This window comes from Spodoptera frugiperda, chromosome 17, assembly GCF_023101765.2.
Source record: "Spodoptera frugiperda isolate SF20-4 chromosome 17, AGI-APGP_CSIRO_Sfru_2.0, whole genome shotgun sequence".
NCBI lineage: Eukaryota > Metazoa > Arthropoda > Insecta > Lepidoptera > Noctuidae > Spodoptera > Spodoptera frugiperda.
Window position 1 is genome coordinate 8186625 of NC_064228.1, and position 23527 is coordinate 8210151.

Genomic DNA, 23527 nt, shown 5'->3' on the forward strand with positions numbered 1-23527 from the left:
GTATAAGCCAGTAAACGAGCTGACGGATCACCTGATGGTAAGCAATCGGATCCGACTATGGACACCCGAAACACCACAGGCGGTACAAATATCTTAACGGCTTTTTGGGGTTAGAAATTTCAAGATTTTTGGAGATTTGGGGAGAGTAATTGACTCTCCAGTAACCTCACACACTAAAACAAAACGCAAGCGTTGTTTCACGTCGGTTTTCTGTAAGACCGTGGTATCACTCCGGTCGAGCCGGCCCATTCGTGCCGAAGCATGGCTCTTCCACAGTTAAATTTCGCAGTTATCGGTTTAATAATTGATCTTTGGAAGATCGTTAAGAGGGCAATTGATTTAGTTACTTGTAAAAGAGAGGGCATTTTGTTAGCAATTAGGTAGATAAAGTATTAATGAGCTACTTGAAAGATAACAATATCTACTGATAGTACAGTAAATCAAGAAAATATATAAATAGCGGTGATGATCGAATGACAGGGAACAAAAACTGTCTATTGTACAAGTAGTTACTTGAGGTCTTCGGGTCAAATGGAAATAAGTTACAAGCTGAAGTGATTACAATCAATTACATAGCAAAACACATTACGTTTGGTATATTATTTATTTTGTGAAACCGACGTGAAATAACGCATGTGTTGTGTTTCGCCGCGTGAGTAAAGTTACTGGAGTCCTAATTCCGCAACAGCAAAATAAAAATGTCTCTGTATTTGGTCTTAAATCGCTCTTCACTAACTACAATGGAACTAATTAAATACACTTTAAAGCGTGCTTTATGACGAATTTATTATTATGACAAATCTTAGACAAACATTTTCTTATATTTTTTCACACTTTATAATCCCTTACATCTTCAAGGCATTTTTTAACCGACCTAAAAACAGTAGGTTCTCAGTTTGACCTTTATGTATGTATGTATGTATGTATGTTTGTGAGCAATTATCTCGCGTTTGGCTGTATCGATTATATACCGATAGTATTTTTAGACAAAAGAAAATATGATAGGTATATTACACGACTTAAAAATGGAGGTTCGCAATAAAATTTGAAGACGGTTCCCTCTTTAAAAAGTTTTTTCAAAAGGGCGCCCAAGTAGCATCTCAAACGCACATTCAGACTTAAAAAGAGCCTAGCAGACGTTTATAAAGAAAGTAGTCTTATTTGCACCGTCAAATGCATGTCTTTAGTCAGCAGAGCGCGCTGAGGACGCAAAGGTTACAGTAGGTCAACAGTCGTTAGTTTCCCAGAGATTCTGATATGTTTGTAAAACGGCATTTTTAATGTCTTTTTTTAAAAGGAAATGAGGACGTAGTTGCCAAAATTACCTTTTGTGTGTTGTGGTAAAGTTTAAGATGTCTTATTTTATGTTTTTTTTTTGTAAGGTAAAAATGATCTAATGTCTTCACCCGTCTTAGGTGAGGCAAAAGAGAGTGATAAACTTTTACTGACTAAAAACCACCCCGTTCTCCTGCTTTGAGTCGGAACCTCAGTAACGCGCTAGGTAGTCCGCAGCTCCGGAGTCTTCTTTTATATGGTTGTAGCATTTGCTAGCGGCTTTGCTCATTACAATCAAGTATTTTCTGTTAATTCTGTCACCATCTACTTTTCGGTATGCAGCTTCTCACTGTCATCCGATTCTGTCTATCTGAGTATGAAAACATTTTTTTTTAATAAAAGGAACCGTCTTCATTTTATTTACCGCCTCTACTTTATAATTCTGAAAAATATTATGTTGAAAACCGCATCATAATCAGTTCAGTCAAACGTAAGATAATCGCACACAAACATACACACATACAGGTAAATCGGTTCAACGAATATAGTCTAAAAACATTTTTATTGACATTTTCTCACCTCTTTCAATTAAGTATTAAAACGGTCTATTAATTGCTGAATTTTGGCCTTACACGCTAATAACCAATGCACTTACAGCAAATTGAAAAACGTAATGCATATAAAATTACCGTTTCAATAGCTTCAGTTTTAACTTGAACTTTAAACGTAAAAGGACAAAGTTGATATTTGTCCTTATGGAAACCTTGCGCTGCGGTTCCGATAACTATTTATAGATTTGACGAAACGTTGATATAATAATATGTATGCATAATATGTTTGTATGTATATTAAACACACAGTTATTTGCGTAGTATTTCAAACTGCACATGTAGTACCTATATGTATAATACAGCTTCTACCAGCTGTTTCACACGCGTTCTCGTGTGATAAAAAATATATCCAAGTCAGCTTATACCATGTCTGTTTATCAAATTTCATCAAAATCCGTTCAGTAGTTTCAGCGTGATTGACGGACAAACCTCCAAACATCTAAACAAACAAACGTTTACATTTATAATATTAGTGTGATGTTGATCAAAAATATCCAATTAGCTTATCTTTCTACGTGTATTAAAAGTTATATAGGACAACTGTGCAATTCCACTATACCTGCACATGATAAACAAGCAACTCTTCTATGTGATTTCCAAAACTTCATATGACAACAGGATTAAATTTTTCAACTCTCCATAATATTAAAAGACTCCGCATCCAATTCCCATTTCTCGAAACTGACTGTCGATTGTAGCATCCGCATAACGGACGATTTTGCAGATGTCCAATGCAGATGTTCGACCTCCAGTAATCTCAATTAACACTAACGATCTTTTTGCGCACAACTTTGCGTCTTAATAATGTAGTTTCAATGGTCATGTTCTTTAAAATACTCACTCTTTTTAATTCTCGAAAGCATGTTTAACATTCGCTTTCCACCAGTTAAGACTAGTTCTCTGGAAGATCTCGGGTTCGATTCTCAGGTCGGGCAAAGTATCACTGGGCTTTTTTCGAAACCCCCTTTTTTCAGTTGTAACACGGAGTCTGGAATTGTGCTCAGTATATGGCAATAAACTCACCCCCTATTACATGGGACTTATAACACAAATTACGTGCCGTAATGTGCACCTCTGCCTACCCCTTCTGAGATAAAAGGCGTGACGTTGCAACTTTGCAAGCAAGTTTTCGTTGCTTTTACACCAGTTAAAATCAAAGGATTGAAATTATACGCCGAGGCTCCGTATTATAACAGATAAATCCCCAATATTGCTTTGTCTTTGACAGAAATATAGGTCCAATTATACCATTCCCGAAGCTAAAAAAGTACTTCTCTATCTACGGTTATGTAACTGTACAAAAGGTTTCATTTGATTACTATTCATGGCGGCGGGAACGTCCCATTCGGAGCAAATCCCCCTTTAATGGGGCCACTTTGAAGCTACAAGCACCAGCTTTTGAACTCTGAAGCCCTTGTCTTGTTGACTAAATCCCTGTTAATTACTCGTAGGCTGCTGATTATGTGTGTAGATTTATGTGGTTTATGAGCTTAACTTGGGTCTTATTAAGGACTCACATAAGACAGAGGATGTCAAAAGTTGAAGGGTTGTTTACAAGTCCTTTTTAAGACTCTAGAATTAGTTAAGTGTGGAAGATGTTTCGACACAAATGGGCCGGCTCGACCGGAGTGATACCACAGCCTCACACAAAACCGACGTGAAACAACGCTTGCGTGGTGTTTCGTCGTGTGAGTGAGGTTACCGGAGGCCCTATTACCCACCTTCCCAATCCCCGATTCCCCAACAACCCATAAATTTCTTACCCCCAAAAGGCCGGCAACGCACTTGTAACGCCTCTGGTGTTTCGGGTGTCCATGGGTGGCGGCAATTGCTTACCATCAGGTGATAGTTTCCCGATCGTTTATCGGCTTATACCATTAAAAAAATACGACCGATTTTCGTACTTCACGCATTAGTTTTACATTACATTGTGTGATTAACCATAGCTACATAGTTACTCCTTCACCTTGAAAACTGTACAGTTACGCAACAATATGCAACACTCTGGCTACAGTCTGTCTGCACGTTTATTTGTACGACCAATTTGGTGATAGATATGTTTAGACTAGGTACGTATCAGCTCTGAGATACATATTTGTTAAATAGCCGAGTGTATACGAGCATTTGAATACTTTTTGGTCTTACTGCCGCACTAAGATCATATTTAATTATTACATAAACCTTTCCTTAGTAACGACTTTGTTCTGAAAACAAATGCTAAAGACTGGGTTAAGCAACTATTAAGCGAGTAACGAATCTGGTGGGTCCATAGGCGACGGTAATTGCTTACCATCACGTGATCCGTCTGCTCGTTTACCGACTTATACCATAAAAAATCCCTTCATATTTCTGGACGGACATTCCCGTGAAAGGGTCATTGATGACACTGTATGAAGTCACTATCTATCCCCCATTGCACCCAAACATGTCACAACACACAGTATTTATGTAAAAAGTCCCTATATACGCTCAATATCAGTGTTTGCTTCCGCAGGAGCGGTGCGGCGCGATAATGCGCGCGCGCAGATAATACACAGCCGTCCCAACATTGCTCTGACTACCGTAAGTTTTATTATAGTTGTTTGTTATTATTCATGTGTCATGTTTTGTTAGCTGGGTGCTATGATACTTTAACAGACGAGATAAAATTGTAAATTGCCTGTTCAATGCATTCTCCGTTAACTCCAGCGCCAGCTTGTTTTTACCCCCGCTTGCCTTTGACGGGTTAATAGGTGGAAAAAGCTATTTGATATAAGTAAGACAGTATTGGATCCGTGATCATGGTAGCTGGGCAACAACCCTGCCGCGTAACGAGTAGTGGGTTCGATTCCCGCACGGAGCAAGTCTTTGTGTGATCCACAAATTGTTGTTCCGGGTCTGGGTGTCAAGCGTATGTGAAATTGTATGTTTGTAGCGAACGCCCCCACGACACAGGAGTAAAATCCTCTGGAACAACGTTGCTTTTTTAAATAAAAGAAAAATTGAGAGAATGGAAAATACCGATTTGTTTGATCAATGTAAAATTTATATGAACATCAGTTAAAATTAAGTAAGCGGGTGCTTATTTTATAGAATTCCTTTTCAATTCGATAGTAGACCCTTAAGTTTTAGCAGTAAATATTAGGTAACAAGTCTTTCCAGATACTTTTTTTTCATAATACCTTATACATAGATATCTTCCATGGAATATAAATTAAAGTATCTAGGTCTCGTCTTGAAGCTGTTTAATGTTCAATGTTTCCAGGTGTAAGAATGGCGTCGGTGTGGAAGCGACTGCAGCGGGTGAACAAGCGAGCTGCCAAGTTCCAGTACACCGCCTCCTACCATCGCGTAGATCTTGAGACCTCACCGAAATGGTAAGCTTTTGATCTTTATTATTGTACTTGAATTATCTTAGAAGAATAAGTTTTTATTTCCTATCTTTCTTTTTTATCCATACCTAAATAAAAATTTCATCATGCGATGGTTACAATGATTTTTTTATGGATTAAGCCGTAAACGAGCTGACGGATCACCTGATGGTAGGCAGTCGCCGCCGCCCATGGATCTTGAAACACCAAAAGCGTTACAAGTGCGTTGCCGACCTTTTGGGGGTATGGAATTTAAGGGTTATCGGGGATTGGGAAGGGGGGATTCGGTCTCCGGTAACCTCACCACACAAGCAAGCTGTTCACGTCGGTTTTCAATGTTAGGCCGTAAGTATCACTCCGGTCGAGCGACTGCATTCGTGTCGAACAAGCAGCTGGCTTCCCACACTTATACCATCTACGTAACATAGACATCATCCCTTATTGTAACACTTTAGCCTTATGTTTACATGCAAGCGATACAAGTCTGCCAACTGGCTGCTATCGATCTCTCAGCTATTTACGCCCGTAACTTATAACTGACGGCGACAATACAGATTTAAACTTGGTATAATACAGTATAATACTAAGAATAGTCGTGTTTGTCTGTCTGTTGTGCTTTTATTACTTAGGTACTGTATTATTTAACGGGTAGGTTTAGAAAGAAGATTTGTTTAGTGTTCGAATGGTTTGTTTCTTTTAGTTTTCTTATGCTAAACTAGTGTACTTCCGTGCGGTTTCACCCGCTCTGCTCGGCTCCTATTGGTTATAGCGTGCTATTTTATAGCCTATCGCCTTCCTCGATCAATGCACTATTCAACACAAAAAGAATTATTCAATTCCGACCAGTATCGTTCCGGAGATTAGCGCGTTCAAACAAACAAACAAACAAACTCTTCAGGTTTATAATATTAGTACTAGATTATAGATTTTATAATAACTATCGTGAGACATACTAAATTAACTAAAACTTCACGGTTTACTCACGTATATTAATGGAGAAAAGCTCTAAAAGTTTCCAGTCACAGAGGATATAAGTGTGTAAATCCGTGATTTTTTAAATTAATTTCTTATGCTATGTTTTATGACGATCAAGATTTTTTGAATTTGTTTTCGTAGTACGCGCATATTAACGTTTAAAATTCACTGAAGGGATGAAATAAAGTGTATAAGTTTTACTTAACACGCGCCACGCACTCCTTAGTCTAATACTGAAATGCTAATTTTTAAATCTTTGTCTTTATCTTTGAAAAACACCTTGCCCCACATTAGGATTTTCTCCTGTATCGTGTGTGCGTTTACAAACATACAAGTTCACATACACATGACACCCAGACCCGAAACAACAATTTGTGGATCACACAAAGAGTTGCTCCGTGCGGGAATCAAACAGCAGGTTGCCCAGCCACGACGCCAACCGTGGAAAAAATAAATCCCTTTGTGAGGTTTACCGAAACACATAAATAAAAATACAGAACTTTCGGTTTCTGTACCATCTGTCCCGCGAGCAATGCACTCATCAATCTGTTACAAAAATACTTGGAAGTGCATTCTGAACTTAAGTAGGATAGTAGTGGTTGCACTGTTTGAAACGTAACCAAAATAGAAGAATAAAAAGTGTGTGTGTGATGAATTAAATACATACATATACGAAGGGGTGGGCAGAAGTGCCGATATAAGTTTTACATTCAAAACTTATTAGCCAGACGTAATGTCTGATGTACAAGTTTGATAAAACTGTGTGAACTTCATAATTTGGGTACTAAGTACTCTAAACCATGCTTTCAAATGTGAGAGAGCCATGCTTCGGCAAGAATGGGCTGGCTCGACCGGAGTAATACCACGGCCCCACAGAAAATCGACCTGAAACAACGCTTGCATTGGGTTTCTTTGTGTGGACAGTGTTAAAAGAAAATATATTATTTTAACACTTTGCATCACACATATACGAACTATAAGTGGCCACTGCAAACCAAGGGCATAACACACGACCAAAGCTCTCACACAGACGATTGATCAATAATCACCACGGTTTCTCAATGCGGGTTGGCGATTTCAAACTTATAATTAAATAAATATAAGCCCAGGTTTCCTCACGATGTTTTCCTTCACTGTTTGTGGTGGTGTCTAAATAATGTTAGAAACTTCTTCATCACATACTATTTTATATTACAGGAAGCCAAACAAACTGAGTGTGGTGTGGACGAGGCGGTCCAGGCGGGTGATCACAGACCCATTGGAATGGGAGCCGTCGCTCAAAGATCCACTCAAGTATGTATTCTACCTTTTACTAATTTCCTTATTTCATATTACAGAACTGGCCTTAGTACGAGTTGATTACTCTGATTGATTGGTTCATTCGTGCCAGCCAATCAGAGCGCCGAACGGGTTCTCGTTTCGTTCAACTTAAGCAAATTCTTACTAAGGACACTGACTAAGGCTGTTATATCTTCTATCTCATAGTTGTGATGATACTAGGTTACGAAGTTATTTACTGTGATACCTACAAATAGTTTGGGGTTGATTGATTTGCGGAACCGCCTTGTGTTTCTACTCTTTGCTAGAATCGATAAAAGGATTATACATTGGCAGAGATCTGGCAACAGCGCTCTTAGTTAATTCCGAACTAAAACCCCTCTTATGTCTATGAAAGTAAAGGTCTAAAAACCCCTTTTAAGGGAAAGAAGACCTTTGCAGCTGATAAATCATGATCGAGAGTGAATCTAAAAGTGAAGACTAATCGGTAATTTTAAAGAATTATTTGAAAAAATATTATTATTAAATTAACTAAAAATCACGGTTTGCGCACAGTGCTCATGATGAAAAGTCCCTCTGTGACTCGAAACTAGTAGAGCTTTTCTCTATTAATAGGCCTAAACCGATGTTTTCAGTTACTTTAGTATGTCTCACGATAGTTATTGTAATACAATGGTTATTATTGTGTTGTTTCCAGAGGGTCCGTCATATACACGGTGCCAGAGAACCGCACGGTGGCGGTCACGCTGTTCAAGGACTCGCGCACCAACGAACTCGAGGACAAAGACTGGACGTTCGTGCTTGAAGATGTAAGTCCTATCATATCTATAATATAAAAATAAGTCGAGTTTTCCTTCCTGACGCTATAACTCCAGAACGCACGAACCGATTTCCACGGTTTTGCATTCGTTGGAAAGGTCTCGGGCTCCATAAGGTTTATAGAAAATTCAGGAAAAAAAATACATTAGTGGCGAATGGAGTTCGCCGGGTTTGCTAGTTATTTATAATAATTAGAAACATTTTTTTTAAAGAATACTATCTGCCGTACTCAGAGACATTTAATGATTACTTAAACTATTCCTTAGTAACGATTTTGTTCCAAAAACAATTGCTAAGGACTGGGTATTAGGTAATTAAATTACTCTGAGTGCGGCCGTAAGACTTTACATTGGCTAAGCAACCGTCTGCTGAGAAGGTTTAGTGGGTTCGATTCCCGTACGAAACAACTATCTGTGTGATTTATAAAATAGTGTATGTAAATTTGCATGTTTATAAACGCTCCATATAATGGATAATTCTTGAGAGGCGCAACATCGCGTTAAAAAAGAAAAGATTAATGGTCATGTCAATTGCTAAGGGCCCCGCTATAGCTCGAAACTAGTCGAACATACTCGAAAGTCACAACACATATATTTACCTACCCCCTTTCTCCCCCAGGTATCAATAACAGGCAAGCGGCGCCGCCTGGGCGTGTGTTCGATAAACATGCGCAAGTTCGCCAGCCTGGAGCCGTCGCAGCGCGCGCTGGTACTCACGCTCGAACCCACCACACACAAGGTGGTGGCCATGTCTCTGCACCTCACTCTACATTGTGTCTTACTCAGGGAGGGACAGGCTACGTATGTATTTTTTTTAGTTTTTATAGGTAGATACAGATTAGATTTAGATTCCAGTCATTATCGTCCAACTGCAGGGCAAAGGCCTACCTATATAGAAAAATGCAAATTTTCAGTGTTTTCTATGATTTTTTTCTAAATGGGTGGGTTATTTTATTCAGTTTGTCCATTGAGGGGTTTGAGTAATAGAATTTCTAAAATAATAATAATTTATGATAAACAGGTATATTATTAGCAAGTAAAAATGCTTTAATAAATAATTGGTCAATAGATTTTTTTTTATAACTGACCCCAAAAACGTTTAACATTGCAATATATAAAATGGAGTGTATTTTAGCAAAAAACTCACTCACACTCTTCGTCAGTGTCTCTAACCTGAAAAAAATTATATGTACTAGATTTTTTGAAAACAACTGAAATGTTCTTCAATGCTACAATGTACTTGCTCTGAGCGCCTTTACTTCTTTCTTTTTTCTTATCTGTCCACTGTTTCTTGTTCTACTATAATTCTACCTGTGGAAACTTGTAATTGGCCTTCTTTCAACATTTCTCAACTATCTGTATCCTAGCTGTAAGCTTTCCGAAGAAAATAAAATATAATAAAAGATATTAATGAAGTTTTGCTATATTTTAATAAACAAAACCTTATAACTTCCAGCGACGAAGACATGCAGTCCCTGGCGTCCCTCCTCTCAGTGAACAACAACTCCGACATCGCCGTGTTAGAGGACCTGGACGAGGACGACTACACGCTGTCCGATAACTCTACTAGACAGGTAATTGTATATCTTACTAGCTACTTCCGCGCGGATTCACCCGCTCTACTCGGATCCTGTTAATCTAAGCGTGATGTTTTATAGCCTATAGCCTTCCTCGATAAATGAGCTATCCAACACAAAAAGAATTATTCAAATCGGACCAGTAGTTCCGGAGATTAGCGTGTTCAAACAAACAAACTCTTCAGCTTTATAATATTAGTATAGATTGTATTTAACAAGGTATTTAATATAAGTTTTACGGATTTATATTTATATAAATCTTACTATCTTACTAATATTATGAATGCGACAGTTTGTAAGGTATGTTTGTTACTCAATCACGTTAAAACGGCTGAAAGGATCGGGATGAAATTCGGAACAGGGATAGATTGTGGTCTGGAATAACACATAGGGTACTTTTTATTCACGGAAACGCGAGCGTAGTCGCAGGCAGAAGCTGGTGAACGATAAAAGTGATATGTAGCTATTTAATTATTTATTTATTTTTCTAATAAATGAATTCAAGAACAAATCAATAATAAAATTATAATGAAATCAAATTCAAATCCCGTTTCCTTTACAGATGTTGGATCTCCGACAACAAATGGAAGAGATGACCCAAAGTTTAACAAACAGTGACATCGCGGCGACACCAAACAGCGTACAGAGTCTCAACTTCGACAACTCCCGGACCCCCACAGCCCCCATCACCCCAGAAACCACGACCCCAACCACACCCGTGCCTTCAGACCCCACACCAAACGACAACGAAGTGTCTAATGACCCCATACCAAAAACAAGACCAGAAATGCTAAGTAATCTTACAAAAATGGTCATGAAACCAGAACCTAAGTACTTTTCGACCCCCAAAATGAATAATGTTATTAATAATGAGCCTAAAAGTGAGATAAAGGGGGTTGGTTTTAAGCCTAAGACGGTGGCGATGAGGAATTTAAAGCCTTTGGAGCTGAAGACCAATTTGAACAGTATTAGTTTAGATAGGAATGAGAATGAGAAAGAGGAAGATAGTGATAAGACTCCTACTGCCGCTGATATGGAGAAACTCTTTCCTGGAAAGTTTGATAAGGATAAAACGCCGGTGAGTTTGGTTGTATGATAGTTTATTTTATATTAGATTTCAAGGCCCAAATAAGGATGAATTCTTTGGGTTATTGTTAATTGGTTCGATTTGTTAATAGTAGGGATGATGGCGGGGTACGAAAAAAAATCTATTTAGTCCGTCAGTTAAGTAATGGAAAAAATGTTAATAAGACACGTATTTTTTATTTCGTCTTATTATAAGGTAACAATGCTTCGATAAAACGAGTCAAAGTTTAAGAGTTCCCCCTTCTAAACTTTGATTACGCAAATACGTAGAAATAAGTAATGAGTATACAAAAAAGTTTCTTTGGGAAAGTTGTTTGTAATCATGAGTACAATCACGTATTTAAATATCGTTCACTAATTACCAGTCACCCTATATACAATGTGATAGGGGTGGGACTTCTAACCCGTTAAGGCTGAGTACTACATCTAATTTTATCGACAAAAGTCGGGGGTCGAAGGGGTCGAACCCCCTCCCCCTAAAAATTATGGCTATTTTAATATTTTTTTTACTTTTTTTGATATCAAAGGTTGTATGCGTCGTAGAAACAAAAAAAAAACGACAAACGGTAGCTAATAACCTTGGCTAACTAATTCATTACTTTTTTCATGTTTTGGTGAGAAAAAAAAAAATCATTTGTGAATTATTTTTACCGAAAATATCACTATTTTTCAATTACTCAACCACCCATATTATTTTTTTTGTCGATAAAATTAGATGTAGTACTCAGCCTTAACGGGTGTTTCACACCTATCACATTGTATATGTTTGTGACTGTGTATGTTATAATACTTGTCTACAATAACTTTATCCTTATACCCCCAGGTACAAGACCTGCTAGAATGGTGCCAGTCGGTGACCCGCGAGTACCGCTCGTGTCGGGTGACCAACCTGACCACCAGCTTCCGCTCGGGGCTCGCCTTCTGTGCCATCATACACCGGTTCCGACCTGATCTCATGTCAGTATATGCTTGGTTTTTTATGATATAGTAAACGGGCAGACGGATCACCTGATGGTAAGCAATCGCCGTCGCCCATGCGACACTTGAAACAACAGGGCGTCTTTTGGGGGTTAGGAAAAGAAGGGTTCTTGGGGAATTGGGGATTGGTAAGGGGGTAATTGGGCCTTCAGTAACCACACAACGAAATACAATGCAAGTGTTGTTTCTCGTCGGTTTTCTGTGAGACTGTGGTATATTCGGTCAAACTCGTCTAATGCCATGCCGAACCATGGCGAGCCTACACTTTTAACATATTAAATATTTTTCAGACGAACAAAGCAATTCTTTTTTTAATACCAAAATTCCAAGTCTAGTCTAAGAAATATCCCTCCTTCTGTGTCACTGACAGACAAACTGACAGACAATTCAATTTGACATTTCAAAAGTGCCTAATTAAGCATTAAAAATAAATGCTTCGACGTTGGCTTTCACTTTGTCATAATAGACGAAACTAAATACTTTCCTTCCACAATTCCAGTGATTTCTCCGGCCTGCAGCCTGACGAGGCGGAGAAGAATCTCCGCGTGGCTCTGGAAGCCTCCTCCAAGCTCGGCATATCGCAAGTACTGACTGCCGCCGACGTATGCTCCCGGCAGATACCTGATAGACTCGCCGTATGTATTTCAATCTTTTTAGTAGACGGTCTTTTGAGTAGACGGTATTTTGAGTAGACGGTCTTTTGAGTAGACGATCTTTTCTGTGTCGCTTTTTTCTGTTGGTAGTATTTTAGTAGATTAAATATTTTTAGTAGTCTTTTTAATAGATGGTATTTTTAGTAGACGGTACTTTTAGTAGACGGTCTTTTAAGTAGATGGTATTTTAAGAGAACAGTATTTTCTTTACTGTCTTTTTAATATTGTCTTTCCTTCTGTAGATGGTATTTTAGTAGACCGTCTTTCCAGCAGATGGTATTTTCAGTAGACAGTATTTTTTTGCTAGAAGATGTTTTTATATTTATGCAAATCAATATAAACTCCTTTAAAAATATCTATATACATAATGACGTTGATGTATTATTTCTATTTCAGATAATGACATATCTATTCCAACTGCGCGCACATTTCACCGGCAACGAATTACAAGTAGAACAATTAGGTAAGGTTCATTTTCCCTCCCTATAAACCTAAAATGTCACTTGTAATTCTACATTATCTTATCATTTATCTTTCTAACAATTCTGTTCATCCGACTTAAAAGTACTAAAAGAAATAAATGCTTTGAATTTGACGTTCAAAACTGCTGTTTTAACCGACTTCAAAAAAGGAGGTTCTCTTTCAACTCTCAACTATGTTTATGCGCGATTATCTCGCGTTTGTCTGGACTAATTTTGATGCGCAACATAGTATTTTTCAGACTTAAGAGAAGATTTAATGTATCTTGTTTGACTTATAAACAATGGAGGTGGTAAAGAAAGTTGAAAGCAGTTTCCTTATTTGATGTAATTGAAATAAATGCCTTGTTGTTATCTTTAATTAATAAAATAAAATCCCCAGGTAACGACGAGACGGAATCATCGTACTTGGTAGGGCGCCACGACACGGACGGCTCCATACCGCAGGAACTGTTCAGTCGGGAGATCAGCACTCGAAGGTCCAGGAATATGATGGACAGGCCGCGGCCAGGGTTCGTATACTGCTACATAATTATATAGTGGGAGTTTGTGTAATCTAACACGTAGATAGAAATTATACATAGCAAAAGATTCTATAGTGTGTATATGTAATTTTAGATAAGTATTATATAATTTTGATTCACTTTTCGAGAAAGAAATTACAGATTCTTGCTCAAATTATATTCTTGATAAAATTAGATGTAGTTCTCAGCCTTAACGCAATTTTCGTACGTCCGCGTTAGAAGTCCCACCCCTATCACATTGTATAAGGTGTTCTAAGAGATTACAATAGTTTAATATAAATTATTGATAATGAGTACTATTTTTCATACAAAAAACTACGTATGTATTTGTTATGAAAGACCTACCTGTTTTACTGTCTCTGTTGCTTCACACAAATTCATCACGTATACGAAGCGACGCATAGTGTGCATTTGTGAACTACGTTGTGTGTATATAGAGAGTAGAGTTTATTTAACTTTTTATGTTCTCAAATCTAATTATCCGGTCTGAAGTACGAAACTTTACTATTGTAATCTTCAAACACACCACTATGGTGGTTAATGATTCACCCATAAAAATGTTATCACTAAACGACATAATAATTTGAAAGTATTATGAAGCTAAAAATATCATCACGCCCACCATTTCTCCCACAGTTCACAAGAGTCCCAAGAATCCAGAGCCTCAGTAGAGCGGTCTACTCCTGAACAGCCGTCTCCGGGAGGAAGGAAGGATGTGAGGGACCTCCTCCATCAGTCCAAGGCCATACTTGGCAAGGTCCTGTCTCCCGCCAGGGACCATAAACCCAGTGCCAAGTGGTTCGCTGATCCACTTAAGGTTAATGAGGTAAGTTAGTTTAACTTAGTTAATTTAACGTTAGCTAGCTAGCTGAGGTGTCTTTTTTTTTGTAACGCCTTGTGTCGCCAAAGGGGTAGGCAGAAGTGCACATTATGGAATGCCTCTATACAATTAGTGGAGCGCCTGGGGGTTTTCACCTCGGATTAGAGTTACAGTGAATGAATTAATATGATCGATGTGGGATATTGTTTTTTAAACTATAAATTGCAATGTTTACCCAAAAATTTTTTGTGCACTCCTTTTTTTATTTTTTAAACAAATTATTATTAAAAATTAATGTTTGACCATATATTTTCACTTTAAACAGTATTTTTTTTATCTATATGTTAAATCTTACCTGTGTAGACATATAGGAACATTTTTCAAAGATACCTGTGTATAAAAATAGCAGTATCTCGAACAGGTAGAAAAACGTGGAGGGGAGAGCGGAGCGACAGCTGCTATGTACAATGGAACTTCTTGGCCAGTTTAATTATAAATGAAACGCACTTTATTGTGTACATTGAAAAAAATACGGTAATTAATTATGACTAATGAAAAGAAAAAAAAATATTAGTACAAAATCTGTTTATTTAAATATATTACATGGTTGTCTACATCAAATATTTTCTTCTACTTCATCTATCTGTATAATAGGTGAAGTATTGGAACAACTATTTCCGCTGCACTGTAAACATGATACACTGCAGTATAAACTACACTCGCGAGCAACCAAATCGACTCAACCTACATGTGCGCATTCGAAGATGTTTTCTTAAAAATATACTGAATTGCTTTTAAAAACCGATATACCATTCGAAAGCTTACAACTTCAGCTTTATATTGGTACCATTATTATAAAAATTGTATTTGTACTTTTTAAAATATTTAACTTAATTCAGCGGACTAGAGTATTTGCTCACTACGACTCCAACAAGTTATAACACAAACTACCCCTATAAAACCTCCACATTAAGGTTAACTTTATCTGTGGCTTATCGAAAGTTGATCGTACACATCTCCGCAAAAACGCTTCATTTTATTTCCAAAAATTTTGGATACGACACCAGAAGAAGCCGCTCAAGTCGTTGCTCTACTGGAACAAGGACTAAGTCAGCGAAGAGTTGCTGCTCATCTGAGTTTGAGCCAATCTGCAGTATCAAGAGGGTACAGGTAGTATCAAGATACTAGTGCCTTCAATCGAAGACCAAGAATAAGCCGCCACCGGTCCACCTCGGAGAGAGACGACCGTTTTATTATTTCAACTTCACTACGAAATCGTCACTTAACGACTCAACTCGAGAACACCTCGATTGGAGCATAGAACAATGGAGGCCAGTCTTATTAACTGCCGAATGCAGAATGTGTCTGCACGGTAGTCGTACGGAACGCCGGGCGAACTGGCCAGGTGTTCTCGGGCAAATTGAATGCGCGCTTGCCGATGGCGGGTCGTCAATTTCGGGCCTGTGGTAGGCCGTTTAGGGGTGAGTTTGGCTTCCTTCAACCATCTCCGTACTGTCCACTCGCTGACAGCCACTCTTCGAACTCTTCTGAGTTCCTGTTGAACATCGACACCGGTTAAGTGACGATTTCGTAGTGAAGTTGAAATAATAAAACGGTCGTCTCTCTCCGAGGTGGACCGGTGGCGGCTTATTCTTGGTCTTCGATTGAAGGCACTAGTATCTTGATACTACCTGTACCCTCTTGATACTGCAGATTGGCTCAAACTCAGATGAGCAGCAACTCTTCGCTGACTTAGTCCTTGTTCCAGTAGAGCAACGACTTGAGCGGCTTCTTCTGGTGTCGTATCCAAAATTTTTGGAAATAAAATGAAGCGTTTTTGCGGAGATGTGTATGATCAACTTTCGATAAGCCACAGATAAAGTTAACCTTAATGTGGAGGTTTTATAGGGGTAGTTTGTGTTATAACTTGTTGGAGTCGTAGTGAGCAAATACTCTAGTCCGCTGAATTAAGTTAAATATTTTAAAAAGTACTGATACAATTTTTATAATAATGGTACCAATATAAAGCTGAAGTTGTAAGCTTTCTAATGGTATATCGGTTTTTAAAAGCAATTCAGTATATTTTTAAGAAAACATCTTCGAATGCGCACATGTAGGTTGAGTCGATTTGGTTGCTCGCGAGTGTAGTTTATACTGCAGTGTATCATGTTTACAGTGCAGCGGAAATAGTTGTTCCAATACTTCACCTATTATACAGATAGATGAAGTAGAAGAAAATATTTGATGTAGACAACAATGTAATATATTTAAATAAACAGATTTTGTACAAATATTTTTTTTTTCTTTTCATTAGTCATAATTAATTACCGTATTTTTTTCAATGTACACAATAGAGTGCGTTTCATTTATAATTAAACTGGCCAAGAAGTTCCATTGTACATAGCAGCTGTCGCTCCGCTCTACCCTCCACGTTTTTCTACCTGTTCGAGATACTGCTATTTTTATACACAGGTATCTTTGAAAAATGTTCCTATATGTCTACACAGGTAAGATTTAACATATAGATAAAAAAATACTGTTTAAAGTGAAAATATATGGCCAAACATTAATTTTTAATAATAATTTGTTTAAACAATAAAAAAATGGAGTGCACAAAAAAATTTTGGGTAAACATTGCAATTTATAGTTTAAAAAACAATATCCCACATCGATCATATTAATTCATTCACTGTAACTCTAATCCGAGGTTTTACGGTTTTGAATGCTCCAGGCACTCCACTAAATGAACTTTTCACCATTTGTGTTATAAGTTTATAACTCACATGTAATAGGGGGTGAGCTTATTGCCAGTGGCTACTAGGCACAATCCTAGACTCCGTGCTACTACTGAGAAATTTTAGAAAAGCCCAGCAATACTTTGCCCGACCCGGAAATTGAGACACCTTGCAGTCGCAATTGCGACAACTCGAACAACGAGGCAGTATCGGTATTTATATTAATTAATTTAAATAAATGTTTATGGTTTGTTTATGTAAACGGTTTGTTCGAAATCATAAACATAAGCTACGATATGTTCAGATTATGAGCCCTGGTGTGACTCGAAATTAGTCAAAAGACCTAATCACCACTTTTGCCGTTATATTATATTTTTTTAGTTATATGTATATAACATTTCTTAAATTTGATTACAATCTTAAACTCAGAAAATCTATGTGTAAAACTTGATCTAATCTGACCCACCATTGGTTTCCAGCCACCCCCAGTGCGTCCGGAGAAGTTGATGACCCGCAAGGAGCTGACGGATCCATTCGGGTCTGATGAGGAGGAGGAACCACAGGAACCACCGGCTCCACAGCCAACGAATAATGGAAACAATGGGAATAATGGAAACAATGAAATTGGTAAGATTTTTCATACATTATTTTATTTCTTACGGAAACAAATACTTACGAAGATATATTGATTTGAAATATCGCGTGACGTCGCTTCTAGGTACATTTTATACGTAGAAATTACGTATTTACTCCCACTTCTAAACTTTGATTCGTTTTATCTAAGTATTGTTGTCTTATATTAGGACAAAATAAAAAAATATGCGTGTCTAACTCCCGAATACTAGTAGGCTACTTTTTTTAAGTGTACTTAAATATCGTGCCATCTTTGTTATTTTATAAAGAATTGGTAGCTACAGAACTAGTCTTGAGAGCGTCTTAAAATTAAGTAACGTTTGAATATTTTTTCATTACCTAACGTTAGTTATTAAATAAATTATTAATTATCATACCCCGTCATCATTCCTATTATAACTTAGTTTTACTAATAAACCTCCCCAATTTTACCCCCGCAGTAACACCTCAACCGGACACGAAACCATCAGAACCGGTTACAACAACAGATCCGTTAACTCAACCGGAACCAGATAACCGGGTAACCGCGCCACCGAAACCCACAACACCGGAGCTACCTAAACCGACACCGGTAAGTCGAATTCTGTGTTTTTTTAAGGAATGGCTTGATATTTTGTTATGTAGCGTGTTTAATGTCAATGAGGTTGTAGCCAGACTTTAAAAGATTGATTAAAGCACTTTGCATGTAAAAAGTTGGATGATATTGTGTATTTCATATAAATGTACCATGAATTTAAGTGTGGGAGAGCTATGCTTCGGCATTGCTAGGCCGGCTCGACCGGAGTGATACCACGGCCTCACAGAAAACCGACGTGAAACAACGCTTGCGTTGTGTTTCGTTGTGTGAGTGAGGTTAATATCCCCGATCCCCCAACAACCTTTAAATTTGTAAAGGGGGGAGGCTTTGAAGGCTGGCAACGCACTTGTAACGCCTCTGGTGTTTCGGGTATCCATGAACGGCGGCGATTGCTTACTATCAGGTGATCCGTCTGCTCGTTTACCGGCTTATACCACAAAAAGTTAAATATATTTTGGAAAAATTTTCATTATCAAAATCACAAATTCTATATGTGTTTATTGTAACTAATTTATGTATGTATGTTTCTCTGGCTACAACCTCAAATCATGTTTATTTATTTGGTTTCGAAAATATCATAGAACAATATACTTCAGAAGATACACAGTATGGACGCTGTATCTGTACATTATACATAATATATGTGTGTTACTGACCTTTTATATACATTATAGTATAATTCGTTATACATTAGTTTCGTTATAATTATAATTGAGAATTGATTAGATGAGTTTTAGTTTAGTTTTTCAAATATTAACTGATACAGGGTTTCCCAACTTACGGATTGCTGACAATAGAATAATTTGATAGTTCGATTTATCATTCATTATATAAATGCACTACAGAATTTAATATTAAAATTAAGACTATTATACGCGCACTTGTAAACGACGAAGTGGCACTCTGCAGACTGCTTAACAGGTTTACCGGAGCTCCGGCTCTAAAAGCACGAGTAGGAACAGGGTGGTTTAAAGTCAGTCATTTAAAGAAGTCATTTGATGACTTCCCCCCTTAAAAAAGCGTCGGAATATACTAATGATTATTAGTTTCAGTATAGTTTTTATGTATAGTTCTATAGTTTCATAATTAGAACTATACATATGTATATTATATTTTTTTATTTTAGAGTATCTTGGGTAGATACAAAGTTATGGTATTGTTAGAAATGGAGGACTTAGTACGAATTTTAACATTGAACGAGATCGAACCGAGTTCGTGCTTCGGCGCTCTAATTGGCCGGCTCGAATGAACCGACCAATCAGAACCGTACCGTTAATTCGTACTAATGGTACATAAGATTAAGTAAGATTGGGAAGCCCTGGTTTTTAGTTTAGTGTATTTAAACCAAACTAATAGGCTCAGTAGTGTCATAGATTTTAGTCAACTAATTGCAGTTAGTTTTTTTTTAGGTGATATGAAATCATTAGTTTAGTATTTGTAAATACGTGCTTAGCACTAACTAATTCTAAAGATTTAATTACATTCGAAGTATGTAGATAGTTAGCCTCATTGGCAAAGTTATTCATAAATTGATTTTAGTATTGATAGTTAGATAGTAGACACATATTTGTTGGATTTGGTTAAATAGAATCCTATATACTTATAGTTAGGTTAATGTCATTTGAAGTAAATTTTAAAACGTGGTTATATTTCTGGGCCCTTAGTACGAATGTTGCTTTACGTCTAAAGTAATAGAAACGAGAGCGTGTTCGGCGCTCCTGATTGGTTGGTTTATTCGCACCGGCCAATCAGAGCGGGACGGACGCGCTCTCGTTTCGATTACTTTAATCGTAAAGCACACTTGAACTAAGGGTACTAAAGGTTTTTAATTTGGGGTTTACCACAAATAGCTGATAGTTTAACAATGACAATGTAACAGACAAACAAACATTTGTTTTCATATTTTTTTATTTATTATTTATGTTACGAATTATGGGGTAAAATATTATTGTCTTGTCCTTATGGGGTGTATTTTATGGGAAATGTTTGTTCTTTGTCCAAAGTTTGGGGGGGAGGGGGGATGAAACAACTATATGCTAGTGCGATAATATGCTAGCGTGTTCTCATTAATATCATAATCGTTTAACATATAATACGGTCAGCAAAATAAAATATTAATTGATTTACCATAACATATACTATTAGGTATTTAAAAAAATACATATTTTTATTCCACATTTGTTTTGCCGACCGTAAAATTAAAAAAAATCCCGTCATTTGTTTCCATTGCCCATCGACACCGCTTACAACAATGCCTGTGTTTGACGCTTCTGATTGGACGACGCTATGTAACCCCGCTTCGCTGATTGGTCGAATATCACGTCACCATCGATTGCCATTGGCCAGCAATTGTTATCGCGTCATGATGAGTTGAAAGAGAGAGCGAGACAGCTGCTTGAAGCTACGAAAAGGGAGGCGAGGGAAAAGGACAGAAAATTAAGACAGAAAGAGAAAGAAGAGAAAGAGAATGGACATAGGAATGGGGATGTGAGTCCTAAAAAGGTATGTTTTTAAATTAATTATAATTACGGTTTACTCCATTAAATGTTGAGTAAATCGTAATTTTAATTAATTTAGTATTTCATGATAGGTATGTTTTAGTTAGTGCCGCCATTAATATAGAGTGTAGGTAGAGTAGTCGTTGTTTTTTTATTCTTATATCATCTGTTTCATTTTTTGTTTTTGTAGGAAAATTGATTTTGGAATAAATTGTTAGTTAATGCCTGAATGGTTCGTTTATATGCATTAATGCAACATTAAACTTGATGATGATGAATGATTTTATAATTTCCTTTTATAATTTAAAATGTTTCGTGACACTAGCTTTTCCTTGCGGCCTTGCCTGCATTCGCTTTCACGAGTATTATTACCTACATTTTTGACTAACAAACAATTTAACAGACATACAAAATTTGTTCGATTACTATGAAATTAAGTACTGAAGTTTTTTTTTTTTTTATAAAAATAATTTAACGCCATAGAAAACATCAGTGACTGTTAGCAGAAGATTGGCATTATACACTTATCTAGTCTTTATATTAATAAACAGACAATATACAACAGTATCTAATATTAGTAATATTATAAAATAAATAAACTAAATCCTCTATTCTATATATCAATTACACATAATATAATTTTCTATATCCAGCACCTATACATTTATATAATTTGACGCAAGCACTAAATGTTGCTGCCTATATGTGTACATTACATATAAGATAGTACCTAATATTATATAATTATTTGTAGCCAATGACGGAGGAAGAGAGACAGGCGATGTTGCGAGAAAGAGCGAGAAAACTCATCGCTGATGCTAGAGCCGGTATTGTTAGGTAAGTCATCAACTTGATTAATTTGAGAAATGCTCAACTAGTTTCAAGTAACACCGGGACTTGTATTTATGAGCAGCCTGCGCTGAGCAACGTGTCCTGTGGATTGTAGCATGATGTTTATCCTTATAGCCTTCCTCGATAACGGGGGCAGACTTTCAATTTCGAAGCTATACTTTGGTATGAGCATCTAGCTTCACTGATGCACATTCAATTTGACGTCTCAAAAGTGTTTTAAATGCTTTGACCATTCATGATGCCATACTTTCAAACTAATTATCATCCTCATTATCATCAGTCGTATGATGTCCTCTCGAACAAGGGTCTCCCCTTCAGGAGGGGGAAGGGGGTTGCCATAATTCTTAAGCCTACGTAGGTGGCTTGCGGATCGCAGTTTGTTCACCGATATATTTAAGAGAACTGCTAAAACTTAGGCCGTACCCGGATTCAATATCTAATTGTAATAGTAATAATTATTTTTATTTCAGTCCGACGTCACCCCTATCCCCCTCGCGGAACTCTCGCTCGGGCACCGTCGAGATCATCAGCAAGCAATCCGTCATGGATGAAATTGTTGCAGGTAACTAACACATATATACTATATACTTCCGCGCGGTTTCACCCGCTCTGCTTGACTCCTATTGGTCATAGCGTGATGTTTTATAGCCATGCCAGAATTATCCAAATCGGACCAGTAGTTCTGGAGATTAGCGCGTTCAAACAAACAAACTCTTCAGCTTTATAATATTAGTATAGATGTATTTACTTACTACCTGGCCTAGTAAACTTCGTACCGCCTCAATAATGAACAGCAATTCCTTTTTGTATATTTTATAAGATGCAGGTAAATAACACATATATGTATATGTATTTACTTACTACCTGGCCTAGTAAACTTCGTACCGCCTCAATAATGAACAGCAATTCCTTTTTGTATATTTTATAAGATATATGTATTTATTATTAGGTTTAATTTGATGGCGAACGAGAAGGTTGATCACCCGGTAAGCAATAATCGCTGATGGTTACCCGAGATGACAGACAGACTGACTGACAATTCAATTTTGACGTTTCAAAGTGCCAATTAAAGGTAAGCGTTCACAGGCCCGCATCGTACGCATTCCGTATGACGTCATCACTACGCATCGCATGTAGGCATTGCTGATGATGTGGTCCGTACGATGCGGTTCCATGCGGGGAATTGGGCCTCCGGTAACCTCAATCCGTTTTCGATGAGGCCGTGGTATCACTCCGGTCGAGCCGGCCCATTCGTGCCGAAGTATTGCTCTCCCACACGTAGAACACTCCAGTCGAGCCGTTTGACTTCCTCAAAGTCTCTCATAATAGAAGTTATTATTGATGTTTTTATTATTGTTACAGCTGGTGGCGTGGAGCAGTTGGACGCGTTACTGGGCAGGACGGAGTCTCTGCCCTCCACGCCGGGCTCCAGGAAGAGCTCCGTCAGCCCCGATAGATCTGGTGAGATATTACATTCGTTCACTCTGTGAAAAGATATATTTTCTCAACATCACAACAGACTGATTTATATATTATATAAGCAATCGCCGCCGCCCATAGACACTTGATACACCAGAGGCGTTATAAGTGTGTTGCCAGCCTTGGGGGGGGGGGTGTTAGGAATTTAAGTTGTTGGGGGATCAAGGATTAGATAAGATTGGGAAGGGAGGAATCGGGCCTCCGGTAACCTTACTTACACAACGCAAGTGTTGTTTCATGTCGATATTCTGTAAGGCTGTAGTATCATCCCGGTCGAGCCGACCCATTCGTGCCGAAACATGGCTCTCCCACACTTAAATGATTACATA

General features: G+C 37.6%; 1 protein-coding gene across 5 annotated transcripts in view; it reads left to right on the forward strand.

Annotated features, from left to right (window-relative positions):
* Positions 1–23527, forward strand: part of LOC118276677 (EH domain-binding protein 1) — a 50236-nt gene that overhangs the window by 13586 nt on the left and 13123 nt on the right. For 4 of the 5 annotated variants that reach the window (XM_050699923.1, XM_050699925.1, XM_050699926.1 and 1 more), the window contains exons 2-19: positions 4381–4448; positions 5131–5242; positions 7409–7504; positions 8187–8298; positions 8927–9108; positions 9764–9881; positions 10447–10962; positions 11794–11927; positions 12448–12583; positions 12998–13064; positions 13463–13592; positions 14241–14430; positions 17639–17786; positions 18233–18363; positions 20716–20871; positions 21622–21704; positions 22190–22281; positions 23082–23180. In XM_050699923.1, coding sequence (XP_050555880.1) covers positions 5139–5242; positions 7409–7504; positions 8187–8298; positions 8927–9108; positions 9764–9881; positions 10447–10962; positions 11794–11927; positions 12448–12583; positions 12998–13064; positions 13463–13592; positions 14241–14430; positions 17639–17786; positions 18233–18363; positions 20716–20871; positions 21622–21704; positions 22190–22281; positions 23082–23180 — 2494 coding nt within the window. In that variant the 5' untranslated portion in view covers positions 4381–4448; positions 5131–5138. The remainder of the gene's footprint in view (positions 1–4380; positions 4449–5130; positions 5243–7408; positions 7505–8186; positions 8299–8926; positions 9109–9763; positions 9882–10446; positions 10963–11793; positions 11928–12447; positions 12584–12997; positions 13065–13462; positions 13593–14240; positions 14431–17638; positions 17787–18232; positions 18364–20715; positions 20872–21621; positions 21705–22189; positions 22282–23081; positions 23181–23527) is intronic. The other variant, XM_050699927.1, reaches the window with a different exon arrangement.